At 42.9% G+C, this 15,050-nt stretch overlaps 1 protein-coding gene across 3 annotated transcripts; it reads right to left on the bottom strand.

Annotated features, from left to right (window-relative positions):
• Positions 1–602: 602 nt before the first annotated feature.
• Positions 603–14,873, bottom strand: LOC6531379 (ALK tyrosine kinase receptor). Of its 3 annotated transcripts, none has more exons than XM_015195811.3 (9): positions 14,637–14,873; positions 8,538–9,567; positions 7,735–8,428; positions 7,176–7,668; positions 6,921–7,108; positions 6,677–6,854; positions 5,578–6,611; positions 5,312–5,519; positions 603–5,244 (listed from the first exon to the last, which is right to left on the bottom strand). In XM_015195811.3, the coding sequence occupies exons 2-9, from the start codon at positions 9,318–9,320 to the stop codon at positions 3,729–3,731; spliced, it is 5,094 nt and encodes a 1,697-aa protein (XP_015051297.1). In that variant the 5' UTR covers positions 9,321–9,567; positions 14,637–14,873; the 3' UTR covers positions 603–3,728. The 3 variants fall into 3 exon arrangements, with proteins under 3 accessions (XP_015051297.1, XP_015051298.1, XP_002092182.1); XM_015195812.3 differs by lacking the exon at positions 14,637–14,873 and adding an exon at positions 12,496–12,846; XM_002092146.4 differs by lacking the exon at positions 14,637–14,873 and adding an exon at positions 12,506–12,846.
• Between the last annotated feature and the right edge of the window lie 177 nt (positions 14,874–15,050).

The raw sequence follows: 15,050 nt of genomic DNA, 5'->3' as shown, positions 1-15,050 counted from the left end.
CGTTTTTATTATTTCTCTCAGTTTTTGTCATTTCGCATTTCCAGCGCTTAAACGCTACCAACTTTAAAATTGTTATCCACTCCATAGCGCCAAATATATATGCCATTAAGATATACTTATACTTTTTTCGATTTTGCTTTGTGAAATGTGCTTATGCTTAGATAATTCAAAACTAGTCCTCTCGACTCACAGCGGAGGAAAAGCATAGAAAATGTGGAAATCCCAAGTCGAGGATACATAGGTGAGTGAGTGGGGAAGTACGAGGGGTAGCGGGAAGTACGATGGGTGGGGTGGTAAGTGTGTAAGTAATACGTTTCTTAGCTGGTATTTCTCTATAGCTTAGACCGAATCGAAAATTATACTATGTGAGTGGAGTTCTCAAGTTCTGGTTCGCGTTTGTGTTCGCGTTTGCGTTCTTCGCCCGCCATTGTTCTTCAGCAAGTAATGACATTGGATTCGTTTTGCTTTCGTTTCGAGTGTGGTTGTTTCTCTAAATGGACATTTTGTTTGGTTTGCTTATGCTGTATTATATATAACTTGCCACCAATCCATCACTCAATCGATCCAGCTTACAAAATGTGGTTCTAGTCTTTGCGTTTCTGTTTTTCTTTTTGTTTATTATTTACTTATTTTCTTTTGTTTACCTTTTAAGTGTAACAAAATAATTTACGATTTTAAATGAAAACCATTAATTTTGTATTTATTTTAGTTATACTTTATAGCTAGAGCTAAGTTTAAGCCTGTTTGCATGCACTAAACTTGCATTCCATTTTTTTTGTTCTTTGGTTTTTTTCATCTTTTTTTCTGAGTTTTTGTAGTATATAAAAATACCATTTATTGTGTGATCGTTTTCTTATTTCATTTCTTACATTTTTTGTTGTTGTTTAAACATATATTTAGTACATATCATTTGTGTTTATTTCTCTAAACTTCGTTGCGAATTTGTTATTGTTGAGAAATAAAGTGTTTGCAAAGCTACTGATATTCCCATCAAAATCGTGTATGCCAGCAATTTATCTCTTCGGAAGTAAATGCCTTGACCTGGTTCTAAGCTTCAAAATCAGATCCGATCAGATCCCTCTCACCTCTCGAAAGAATTGAACTACACTTTGGTTTGCAAGCTCTGCAAAAAAAAACTCCTTTTTTCATTGATCAATGCAACTACATCTTATGAAAACATCGCAAGCTGTTGTCGAACCACCGAATCGTAACGATTCTCACATTCATTAAGTTCCTAACTTAGCAATCACAAACCGATCTGCATTGGAATTGGGTTTCCCCTTTCCCGAATCAAAGTCCCAAAATCTCGAACTGCATCGCGGCCAATCAACAATCAATCAACAACGATCTGTGGATATACATATGCATATGTAACTCTTCTCTTTCAGGTTGTGGGCTTTAGGTACACGAGGTAATGTCATCAGGGTACAAAAATGTGTGGGAGTCCTGTTCGCAGGCGTCTGTGTTTTATACATATGTATATGCATGTATACGGAAAGGATCTGATGCAGATGTGTGTGTGTATGCACTTCAGTAAGATCCATTTTCTTACTTTAGATGCCTCGGCACAACCATAATAGGTAAAACTAAAAAAAAAGTACTGATTAAGTGTTAAGACTAGGTGTAAAGCCGTGGATGCTGAGATATATATTCGTATATATTCGTACACTTATTGAGCATTCGATTGTGAGCATTCATTGGTAGATTTGTATTTATTTCTATTTTTCTTTTTCAATTTGTTTTCCTTGTTTGTACATTTTTTGTTTGGGATCCGGTATTCTTTGTGACAAGTCGCGTGTAAAATATAATGTAAATTATATAGTCAGCCGTTCTTTTGTTTTTAATTTTATTGTGATGCATTACCTTGTAAAATAAAACTTAAGGTAAATTTGAGCTCAATATATGCAAAGTATGGTAAATTGGTTTTGTGTACGAAATATGTCTTTAGGTATATTTCAAAATTTAGTAGGAAAATATAGTATGGTTAAAAAAAAAATAAAAACGAAAGCTCGGCTGAGTACACGTGTAAGACCTATGCAATTATAATTGTAATATACACGATTTTTGATTTTCGCGTATTCAGCATTTTAATTTACGGTTCGCTATAGTCGCACATACATATCGGATATATAAGTTGATTATACATATGTTTATATACGAGAATATGTTTGCGTGTATATAGATGTATGCGCATTTAACAGTAGACTTGTACATAAAGCAAAACATAGACATAACGTTTATCCTCTTATATATTTTACGGTATCATTATCTAAATATGTATATATTTATATTTATCGATTTGTTGTTTTAAACACACACTCAATTGTCTTAGATCTAATTATACATACATAAATGCATATGCATGTATACCTACCTCAATATATAGTAAATTAAATCGTTCTTGTATAATTTATTTACTTCTGCTTGGTTAAATATTATGTTGTCGCCTCACTTGTATATCGTTAATATATCTTTATAAAAATTATATAATTTAAAGCTTGTTTGTTACGTTTCAACTAAATTTACATAATTTCGAATTCCGATCCGATCAACACCTGATAAAAACGAGCATTAATGATGATGAACAAATACAGGGCTGTGCTGAAAGAATATTTTACAACATTTTGAGCAACTCAAGTGTCGAGCTGAAAGTCGTTGCGCCACCTTTGTTTTGTTAATGCTAGTTTTTGTTTTTCAAACATACAACTGAATTTTCATAAAAATCACCCTGTAAATTGTAGTTTTTTTCGCTTTAATCGCTTTACACGCTACTGTTTTTTCATTTTTTTTTCATTTATTTGCCTTAGGTCTATTCAAATACATACAATATACGTAATTCGCTACGACGGAAGCTTGTTATTTACACTAAATGTAATTTGTTCGGAGTAAACAATACAGGAATCGAGAATCCTAAAATTAAAAAATATCCTATGTTAAAAACATATGTGTTGGCATATCTGTTTGACTACATTTGTGGTATTATTGCGAACTTTAAATGAGCAGCTTTGACACTTTGAACTACTTTGAGTTGGCATCTTGGTTCCCGATTCTGGACTGCGTATTAAAAATAAGTTAACGCTTCGCACTTTCTTTTTTACTTTAGGAATATTGTTTGGCATTTCAGTCATCAGCTTAAAACGTTAACTAAAGGTATGGTAACTAAAGGTACAAAAAAATAGTTCATTTTAAATCAAAGGTAAAAAGGTAAAACTTAGATACAATTAATATATACAACCTCTCACAAAATGTTGTGTTACTTCCTTTAAATGTTTTCGTTTCTTTCCGTGCAAAACTAATATTTGGTAAAAAACTAAACTATATATTCCAACTAAGTTTACGTTAGTTGCAGTTTTTTTTGTAGTCCGACGTTGGTTTTTCATTCTACGCAATACAAATTTAAGATTAAAATACAATACAATTTTTTGAGAAGTTCTCACTCGTTTTTTGTTATCTCAATTTTCTGTTTTTTCTCTTTGTGATTCGAGAGTAAAATTATTTGATGCGCCAGTGAGGCGCCAGCAAATTGTGATTGCTCCAACACAAGACGAATTTCAGGGGGTCGCGAAGTCTTCAAAATCCAGTAGTATTACCCGGAAGTTCAGATTTGATTTACACCGCATCGCTTTTTATAAAGATTTTTAAAATCTTTATAAATTGTACGTTACGGCTCTCTTTTCTTGTGAAATCCAAATAATTTGGAAATTTATATTCTTGAACTGCGAGATTTTTTAACAACTGATTTCGGAATGATTGTTGTTGTCCTTGTACCGCTCCGCGTAACCCTGAATTGTGAATGGTGAATCGGCCCCACCCGATCCCGTCGAGACTTCGCCGTTCATCACCGTTCCATTGCCCACCACCCCATTGATGACCTTGCCCTCGGCTTCGTTCTTCACCTGAACATTGGCGTACGACTGCTTGGCATTTCCGTTGGGCAAACTCTTGGTCAGTGCCGAGGGATCCAACGTGATGCCATCCAGCTGGGAGGCAAAGGACAGCGGTGGTTGGATGGTGGTTGGTGTGGGCTGTGGTGTGTCCAAGCTGATCAGTTTGGCCTCCTCGCCGCCGGCCAATGGTACATCGTGGCCACTGCCAGCCACTGGTGGTTCCACCTTGGAGTTCGGTAGTATAAAGGACGTCTCCCAGCAATCTCCGTTGGCCGTTGCAAGACTCTCCACTGGCCTTGGATGTGGTGCGGCGGGAGATGTGACCGCCGGCGGAGTGCAGGAGCTTATCTGCTGGCGTTGCAATTCTGGGACGTAGCCCGATCCGCTGGCCACCGATGGATTGTTGCTGCCGCCGGGTGGCAAAGGTACCAGGTAGTCAGGTACCGCCAAGCAGAACTCCTCTCCATTGGGCGGCCGGATGACTGTGTCGTCCCTTTCGGAGGCTGTGGGTCCCAGAATATTGGGCAGAGGAGCGTTCATTATGCTGGCATCCTGGGTGCAAGCGGTCAAATGCTCCAGCAACGTAATGAATGTGGGCCGATCCTCGGGCGTGGGATTCCAGCAGTCGGCCATGACCTTGTATATGGAGACGGGACACTCGGTGGGCGATCCCAGTCGACCGCCACGCACCACCAGCTCCATTACCTGGGTGTTATGCTGGCCGGGATATGGCGAACGGCCCAGACTGAAGACCTCCCACAGGAGGATGCCAAAGGACCACACGTCTGTCTTTGAGGTGAATATGCCATCGAGGAAGGCTTCCGGCGGCATCCATTTGATGGGTAGCATGGCCTTGCCTCCCTTGCGATAGTAGTCCGATCTGTAGATATCCCGGGACATGCCAAAATCGGCGATTTTCACAACGCGGCCAGGACCCTTACTGCTCAGCAGACAGTTCCTGGCGGCGATATCGCGATGGATGAAGCGTTTACTCTCCATGTAGCGACATCCTTTGGCCACGTCTAGGGCGCAGAAAAGCAGGTCCTTCATGGTCAAGAGAGAAGGTCGCTCTGGGGTATTCCTGTTCTCCCTCAAGAACTTCTGTAGATCCCCGCCAGCGAGCAGTTCCAGGACTATATAATACGGCTGACGGTCAAAGCAGACGCCTATTAAATGGACCATGTTCGGGTGATTGAACTTGGCCATTATGGCCGCCTCCTTTAGGAAATCCTCCTCCTTCTCCCGCTTGGGATCTTCCCGCAGGGTTTTTACTGCCACGCCCATTTCCACCGCATCTCCGTCTCGATGGCGATATAATGCCATATATACCTCTCCAAAAGCGCCTTTGCCCAGAGCACTGAAAATGATTAAAAGAAAAAAAAAGTTGTAGATGACATTCAGTTGAATTCGATTAGGTTACTCACTTGACCAATTGAAGGCTATCGCGTGCCACCTGGGGCAAACTGTTGACATCGATGTGTCCGTTGAGAATGCCATCACATCCATAGTTGGGGTTAAAGTTGTTCAGGTTGGAGTCGTCGATGTTGTTGCGCAAACGGGTAAGTTGAAGGTCCTGCTCCACGAGCATCTTGTGGCGCTTCTTGGATTGCTTCTTTCGTTGGTAGCGATTATCTGATGTAAAAGCAGAAATGAATACCCACTCATAAAACGCAAGCTTGTCAATACTTACACAGCATAAAGATAAGCGCTGCTATGCAGATGAAGAGTACGGCCAGAGAGATCATTAGGATGGAAACGAGATACTGGAAGGAGGACTTGCCCGCCTCCTCGCGGATCTCGCAGGCGGTGTGATTGTCCCGCTTTAAGCTCCAGCCATCCGGGCAGATGCACCGCACCTTCGATCGGAACTCATCCAATGCCACGCACCTGTAGTCGCAGCCACAGCCTTCGATAGCTGGAATAATGATGATGGCACCTGGTCCACTGCTGGCTCCGGCAAGTATTTCACTAATTTCCCGCAGACTTCGACTGGGACTGATGTACGAACTTCCTCCCTCGCCATTCGATTCGGTTAGGTAGACATCTCCTCCAGCGTAGCCGCCACCGCCGCCTCCAGTATTGCAGCCACCTCCGCCACCGCCAAAGCCTCCTTGGCCATGTCTGTGAACGGAGGTTCCATTGTCCGCTAGTTCCACATAGCAGGAGTGGCCACCTCGACCGCCCTGGAGAAGCGCAGCTCCGTAGGTGGGACTCAGGGCCTGATCCTCTTTAGCCCGCCATCCTCCGCCTGGACCAGCTGTCTTTTTGTTCAAGGGCTCCCCGTTGATTTGTCCACTTTCTGGCGCCTGAAGGGGCTTCGCCTTTTGGCCATGCTGGAAATCCTCGTCTATGTATTGCCCAATTCCAAGACCTCCGCCACCGCCAGCTACCAAAAGAGGCACTGCCTCGTTTTTGGCCTGGTTAAGGAGGAACACGTAGGAGCCACCACCACCGCCGCCGGCACCATTTTCGATATAGATATTCTTGACCATATCCTGTTTGGAACGGAAGCTATATTGGGCTAAATCCAAGTCGTGATCAGTGCCGCAACCGGCTTCCTTTAGAACTCCCATGGACTTGATGCAGGCGTTCTCGCCCTGCTGTCCCACAAGGAAATACAGTTCCTCATGCTTGTGGAGCTCCAGAATAGCCACAGCCACTGATCCGCGAGAGCTACCAACGCCACCCGAACCCAGCCCTCCACTGGCGCCTTTGGCAATGATTCTGGAAAGGATTGCCATACATTAAAATAAGCATAGAGATGCTGTTTAACAAAGAGATATGCTTACGTGTAGTGTCCTTCGTGGGGAACCTTCCACTTCTGCATGCCCTTGTAGCTGCTCTGGTCCTCCACCACATGGACTTCCCGAAGAACATGTGTTTTATTTTGCTCCTTATAAGCAGCTTCACATTGCGCCTGGGAAGGTCCTATCATGCCACGAGTGTCGCAGCTGGTTAACTCAAGATCTGGAAGGAGTCGGGTACATTTAATTTTAGATTTGTATCGATTGGTGGTCTGAAGTCTGAACTTACAGTTGGTATATTCAAAGTCTTTATAGGTTGGACTCTTTAGGTTCTGTCGGACATCCCAGTAGTTGTAGCCACCCAAGTGATCTTCTGGGATATTGAGGCCAAAACATTCGGGACTTAGTGAAAAGTCGTCCACAGCCACATCCGAGTAGATTCGCATGCCCATGCGAGCTTCGAACTGAAGATAGTATCTAAAGAAGTTTCCCAATTAAATAGATTAGTTCTCCTCTTAAAAATGTGTTTGATTATATTATTTACTTGGACGTAATGTTGGGCAGTACATATTCAGCCCTTAGCCAATCGCTGCCCTGGTTTTTGGTGCTCCACCAGAGTGTGGTGGTGATGTTCTCCTTCTCCTTCATCTCCACCACGGAGAGATTGATGCTGCCCGGATTCTTGCCGAATTGATGGATGAAAAACCTCACAACACACGAGTTACGATAGGCAGAGTCCGGGTTTCCATGCACCGATGGCGGTGGATTGAATGTCTTGCTAACCATTATCGCATTGCTGGCAAATCCAATAATCGAGTTCTTCTCCGAGTTGTTCATGTGCTGATTCATATTGACCAGCATATAGTAACCACTGGTGTTGTTCTGCAAGTGCTGCATTGTGTGATCCCCATCCGGTCCAGTATCGTGGGTGGGAGACGATCCCGTGTGCCGCGACCAGGTGAGCGTTGTCTTTCCCGAGTCCCGCCAACCGCACCAGTCCTCCTCGAAGTCACAACGACCGCCATAGGGTATTTTATCTGAAGCGGATTCAAACATTGACTTTAATATACCTAATCATTTATACCCTAATTATTATTACTCACCACATGACTGCTGCTCGTCCTCCGCCTCATCACAGTCCCTGGTGATATCGCAGATGCGCGGCAGATGGATGCACACGGGCACCTTGCTGGCGGTGCACTTGACCTGCGAGGTACTGCACTTCTCCGACTTTGTGCCCTCGGGGAAGCAGTTCACCATGCGCAAGTTGTCCAGCGCCACATGACCCTTCTGACCCACTCTCAGATCGGGAACCACCTCGAAAACGATGCGGAAATCCCGTGAAACGCGACCCAGGCGATATACCTTCCTGGTCCATTGGCGCACATTGTCGCCCAGAATCTCGGCCGGAACCCAACTGCTCTCCGCCGTGTGGAGTGGTTCCACCACCACTCGCGAGAGTCCGTGACTCATGTCACTCTGGTGCATGTAGACCTCCAAAAAGCACTTCTCCATCGTGGTGCTGAACTCGGGCGAGGTTAGATTCAGGGGCCTTGAAGACGGGTTCACGCGGGCGTACAGGAAGTGCCCGTTGGCATCGTCGATGCTATCGGCTGCAGGTCCTGGCAGTAGTCCTGTGAGATTCCTCTTCGACAGCTCCGTGCCAGTTATTACTTGGAAACCATCCGAATAGTTGCCCCAGGTCCAGCTGCACGGGGTCTCGAAGTTGCACTTTACGCCCAGTTCGTACTCGTACTCCGATGAGGGCGTGGCATCCGTGTGGGGAGCATATGTGTTCTAAGGATCATAAAGAATAAATTAATTAGTTTGATTCATGAAATTTTAAATGTGAAAAGATTCTGGTAACAACATATTTATCTATCTGATGCTCTTAAAGATTACTTACCGCATTTGGGGATGTATCTCGAATGCGATCCTTGATTTCTTGCAGCGGATCCGCCGACGAAGGCTGTGGATCTCCTTCAAAGTTTCCGTGCGTCACCCCGCCAGCAGGTTCATCCGCCTGGTTGAGGGCCTTCTTCAGCTTGTACAACTCGCTGATAGAGTTCTTCCGATTCGAGCGCTTGGGCTGGTCGTCCACGCCAGCGTACAGAGGCGGGAACCTAGTGGAGTAGGGTCCTCCCAGAGGTCCGGCTGTCATGGCGGCCATTCCACTGGGTTGTCTCAGCTGGTCGTATAGCGCTCCGTACCGATCCGCGGGTCCCAGCCCATCGATTCGGCCAATGGATGAGGTGCCGGAGTACGAAGGATACCCGGTACCTCCGCCGGAAATACCGCCGCCCGGACCACCAACCGAAGGATTCATAAGCTCCTTTCGAAGGGATTCCATGCCGCGCCGCCCGCCATTCCCGCTGCCAGGCCGTTGAGCCATTTGGGCCAGTCGCCGTTTGTTATCCCTTCGCGATCCTGGTGGTGCCGCCTCGTAGTCCTCGTACTGTGTCGCCACCGGCAATGTGGGTTGTGGCAGAGGCAAAGGCTGCTCATGGAGCCGGCCATTACGCAGTTGCTTGCCCCCGGATGCACCTGGCCAGCTGTTGAAACTCGGATGCTGGGACATCGGCAGGGAGCTGAAGGTGTGGTTCATGCTCAGCGGTCGCTGGGCGAACGAGGGATCCACCAGGAGGGACAGGATGGCTAGCACCACCACTAGCTGCCTGAGCTGTGGCATATTTGAAGCCGCTCCTTTCAAACGACTTTTCAATAGAAGTAGGGTGAAGAATTCTTTCCGAGAAATCCCTTTGGATGTATGATTCCTTTTGATTGGTATGATATTCCGTTGCTTAACTCCTTGATAAGGACTGCGACCACTTGCCGCATTTGAAGTTCTTCAAGTGCAGACAGCTCATTGCTAAAATCCTTCACCCAAAGGTGGGTATTTCCTTGCTTCGTAATTAGTTGCCGCCTCCGCCGTGATTCTGTCGATAAAATGGGAAATTTGTTAACTAAAATGTACAATTAATCAACCCTAATTGACTTTTGACTTTTAAGAAGAGATAAAGCAGCCCACGTAATGACATTTCATAATGCACGGGGTTTTAGGATTCGACCAACCCACACATCCACATGCGTGCTCTTTCAAAGGACAAGCATACAAAACCAAACCCCTCGTCCTGGCGACGAATCAATGAAAGTGCTGCCCCCTGCAGGCAAACATTTTCACAATTGAAGCCCAAGGCCCTAAAATCCAATAGGCAAGCCTCCATGGGAAAATGTGTTTTTCGTGGAAAACCAAATTTTTCTTCTGGCTAAAAAGAACCAGCCACCTGGCGAAATTCAAAGTAAATGCAATCAGTTGGCATAAGTGCACTTGTCGATTGCGGTATTCAATTAACTTTGCTCTAGTTGGCTTCCTAGTACAATTTCCGTGTATTGTGCTCGATTTTCCCAAATGATTGATTGTATGTGAGTTTTCTTGGAAGGTAGAAAATTAGTTGTTGATTTCCGGTATCGACGTACTGCTTAAACCTAAGTGTATTCTCTTTTATATATTACAAATATTATTTATTTCACTAGCTGTATTACAATTTAAAGAGAAGAATTCAATTTGTGTATCTATTGGTTTGATTGTTTGTATTTTTATTTGTTCAACTCATTTTATAAAAATGATTGCTTTGCAGATTGTTTCTCTGATTTGAAAATGTTGCCAGCGGCCTGATTTAAAATTTCTGTACATTCATATACCTTCAATTGCCTAAACCCACATATCAAAATGTATTTTCAAAGAATTATTTCTGTTCCTGAGCGAATCAATCTACCTCGCTGTATTTTCATCTGCTAAAGGGGCGTCATACAAAATCTCTTGTAACATTTCGCTTTTCCACAAACACACAGACACAATCGCATGCTGGTCTTTTGCCACATTTTCTTTTTGTGATTTTGGCTTTTGCACTTATATTAATTGATTTTTTAGCTTACATTTTTTTTTCTAATTTCTTTGCAATATTAGACTTATAAGTATACGAGCAAGGAAAGCGAAAAAAGAGATGTTAGTTTGTAAGAGAGAGAGCGAGAGAGAGAAACAGCGAAAGAAAGGGGAGATGTACCATAACAAAGTGATATTGTTGTGGCTGACTAGCATTTGGCTTTTTCGCATTTTCTATTATTTTGACCAAGCGAAGACCTCGAGAAATAACGAAAATATATATGCCATATTGGGAAAGCGAAAAGTCGGGAAATTTTCCACACAAATAAAAAAGAAAGTTTCTTGGTATGTGTGTGTGTAACTTCATAGTACGCAAAGTATGCAATACAAAATGGCTGTCGCGAAAACAACAACAAAACAGAATTGTAAATACACACACACACACGCTCAAAGAGAGCCAAAACACGCCTCGTAAAAAGCAAAAAAAAAGCGAAATGGTAAAGTAGCGAGAACTCGCTGGTTTTCACCCCCCATCCACACTCTTTGGAGAATTGCAGCGAGTGCAGAAAACGGAAACGCAACTGAAGCTGAAAGTCCTGCGAGTAACGGTAAAGCGGGAAAGCGGTAAGCCAACTAGCTGAAACTACACATGAATGCAAAAGCACCTTCCCCCCGCCACCGCCATCCCCAACGCCACAGTTTTAACAGGAAGCGAACTCGAGTTGAGGCAAAAGTTCAAGACACGGACAAGTGGCAGAGTTACGGGGGTTACGATGCTCACCGAAGCCCACTTGAAAACTAGATTTTGCGCGAATTTCTTATCTGGAGCATAATTGGGCACACACCAAATAGAGATACATATGTACCTACTATAAAGATCAAGTTTAAACTGTAGAACTGCAGAGAGGGCAAAAATCTAGTTCAAATTTCTAGTTCTAGAATTAGAAGCTTTAATGGTTATAAATGTTGATTTATATTTTATTTGCATATATTTTATCTTGAATATATTTATTCCAAATCAGTCATAGTGCCAGATTTCTTTGCTATTGATTTAATTATAATATATGAATAACTTTTATATATAATATATTATCTATAAAAGCTATAGCAAGTAAACCCTAGTAAACTTAAACCCTTGCTTAAGATATTTCTTTAACAATAATATAAAACATTTATATAAACTTTGCATTCAAATTTAGAGAATCAAATCTTTTAACACATCTATCTACAAAGCTTTAATGAAAACCTATGTTTTTTTCATAAACTCACAATTATGTTATTTTTGTGTCGGGAAATTGAACTATTATCCGAATTTAAACTGATATTAATCGATTCTAGTATAGGAAAAATTAAAAATGATATTCTGTTCCCAACCGAAATATTCCAGAAATAATAATATGAAATTTGAACGGAAGCCGCAATAATAATGTGAGCATTTCGAAGTGAAGCAACAAAAAAGAGCGCAAGCACATGGACAGTATCCTTGGTCTGTATTTCGTATTTTGCAGATACACACACATTGCCGCCACAGGAGCAGGGCCAACAACAACAACAACCACATTAGAAGGAGCGAGTGGGGGCTGCGTCAACGTCGCAAATATTGCGCTGCCCTCGGTGCCCGACTCCAGTTTAGATGTCTATGGTGGCAAGGATTTGCCAGGATGCGAGACGCAGCCTCGGTATCGTTGACTGCGCAGGATACACACACACATAGGGCACTCTTCGCTACTAATGGCGCAGACAAATTGTTTTGCGTATCTCACAGATACAGAGCAGCCGAGGCGCACAAAAGATACTACACAAAAAAACACACCACACACACACAGAAACACACACACGCGCATTCAAGCTTGGAAGTAACGAAATTTTTCCTGCAGCTCAACAAATTTTTCTTCCGATTTTTCACTGCTCATCATTATCATCATTTCAAATTGAAAGCAATGATTTCACATTTCAGTTTCGAATATGTAATCACTTTTACCATTACGCACTGATTTGTGACTTTTCCAAAATTTTCTTAAGCTTCTGCTTCTCTGGAATTATGTATCGTTTTGGGAAAAATATGGTTTTTATTTGAAGAAAATTAAGTTTTCAACTACACTTTTCACGTTTCCTTTTCTTTTTCATTTGCTGCTGGTTGCATTTGCTCTCTTTTATAGTATTAACATGTCTAGCACTGTTGTTGGTGGTACTACATATATTGTTTTTCTTCTGATTTATCTTTTCTTTTTTTTTAGGTATATATTGTTGTTCTTTGGAGGCCGTCTATCCGCGTTTCTGAGGAATACTTGCGCGCACGACGCTCGGCAAACGAAGACTGAAATGTGGGGAAATTCGTTAAAGCCCGGCCAGCATCCTAGGCATCGGTATAGGCATCGGCATCGGCATCTCGCGTCGGTGGCTAAACGAATATCCTGCGCCTGAAATCGAGCCACAGGATACACGAGCGCACAGTTACAGATGCGTTTGCAAATTGAGGAAATTTCTTCTCCGACTCGCTGGATTCTCCACAGAGCTCACTCGTTCTCCCCATATTTCAGGCAGCGAAAGCTGTTGCTGTTTCTGATTGCATGTGAAAGTGAGAAAAGTGCGATGGAAAGGGGAGTGGAGGGATGGCTGCGACAGTGGCGCTCTCTGGCGGTCGGCATAAGCCGGGAAATTAATGCAAACTACTGGAAATTGAATTTAGCTCCATCAGCCGCTGCAGTGGCGAACCCCCCCCCCCCCTCCCCTTCCCCCTTTTCCGAGGGGGGGCGATGGGCCTGCTTGTGCGTCAGTTTCAGTCGTAGCTGCGTTTCCTCTTTCAATTTGCAGTGCATTAAGGACCCCATCCTGCGCCTGCTGCGTCTCCTGCGTCCTTTCGTCCGGCGATGTAATATCAACTAATCAGAGTCACGGATGCGACACAAATGCATTTATCTTGGTCTTGTTTCGTCCCTCGGAGATTGTGACGTGTTAGCTTATAAGCCGGACACTTGTAATTTAAGTAAGCCTGGTCTTAACGCAAGGTGCGTTTGCCTCCGACAGGCAAACCAACAGGTGCCATTGGCCAGGCTTTTAAAGCCAGACTTGCACTTCGCGGGGAAATAATTGAATTTTCTGCTCTCCAATAGTAATTAGTAAATGAAATCATGATACAAGATAAAAGGTCAAATGCTTATTCGCTACATATTGAGTGCATTTATGGTTTCGTTTAAAAACTTTTATACTTAATCGATGTTTGAAAGAAATTGGAATCAAATAAGAAATGTTCATTATATAAGCGGTTCAGTAATAATAATAATAATATTAATAATAATTGGGAGCGTATTTAATATTTTAGGATGTAGGTACCTTTTACTAAGCAATATTCTTATAATTTTAATTTTGAGCTACAACATTAAATTATGCCTAATTATTCATAGCCATCTCTTTTTCGCATTCCTAAGAAAATTTCGCAGATACAAAACACAATTTTCTTTTACAGAAATAATATTTTTATTTGGCATAAACAACATCAATTAATGACGACAACAAACGGAAATGGGCAACACAGACGCAGCGACAAGTAAGCGAAAATTAATATAGAATCGCGCAGATAAGAGTACATGTGCAAATATATGTACGTGCGATACTATATCTGTAGAACACGCTAATATATGCAAATATATTTATAAGTGTCGTCGGCAGCTGTAGCAAATCGCAGACAACAAAAAGAAATCGAAAGAAGAGCGAAGAAAAACGCGAAGAAAAACGGGCATGATCAGAAGAAAAACTCAGCATCCACTTTGACGACTACGAGCGTGTTGAATTTTAAATTTAGTCCGAATACGGCGGTAAGAAGTCCATATTGTGCCAAACAATCAAGTAAATGAAAAATACAAAATATCTTCAACTAAATATTATTTCTTCATAAGCACCGCCGAGCTCACTTATATTTTGTATTATTTTTAAAAATATAATTGCCTTTCTCTGATGGTTTCCTTATTTCGCGAAAGCAAACGGGCCCGTAAAATGTTTAGAGATGCGCAAATTGGCACATAAAATATTCAGTATACGCAGTTCGCATCTAGCAGATGCACTTCACCATAATGTATATACACTTAAAAATAGATTTTTGATTTTGTAGGGGCAGGAACTCACGCAGTTACTCGACGGGGAAAAGTGTGCCCGGCACGTGTCGCGGCTGAAGAAAGAGTTTATCCAACTATTTATATCACTTGGTCTTCAATTATATTCACTTAAAGCCGCGCACACGAGCGTGTATCTTGCGGATACCATGGATTTCGCTTTCAGTTTCTCGACTATACGACTACGCGAACGAGAATCTATCTCGTGGATATCTGTTTTAGTTCCTGTGGTGCAACATCCGCTGGGCGACTGAGAGATGCGACTGTTCGATGAATACTGAATAGTGAATACTGAACAGCACTGACAAGAGCCGTGGCCCAGCAGGCGGCTGAGATCGGCCAGAAGCTAAAGACCGATGCGGAGGCGTCGACCGAAGAACTGGCGACCCGAACTGAGTCCATCTCATCCGGCGACTGTTGTACTACA

The sequence above is a fragment of the Drosophila yakuba genome, chromosome 2R (assembly GCF_016746365.2).
Source record: "Drosophila yakuba strain Tai18E2 chromosome 2R, Prin_Dyak_Tai18E2_2.1, whole genome shotgun sequence".
In the NCBI taxonomy this organism is placed as follows: domain Eukaryota; kingdom Metazoa; phylum Arthropoda; class Insecta; order Diptera; family Drosophilidae; genus Drosophila; species Drosophila yakuba.
This window is presented reverse-complemented; position numbering and strand designations above follow the sequence as displayed.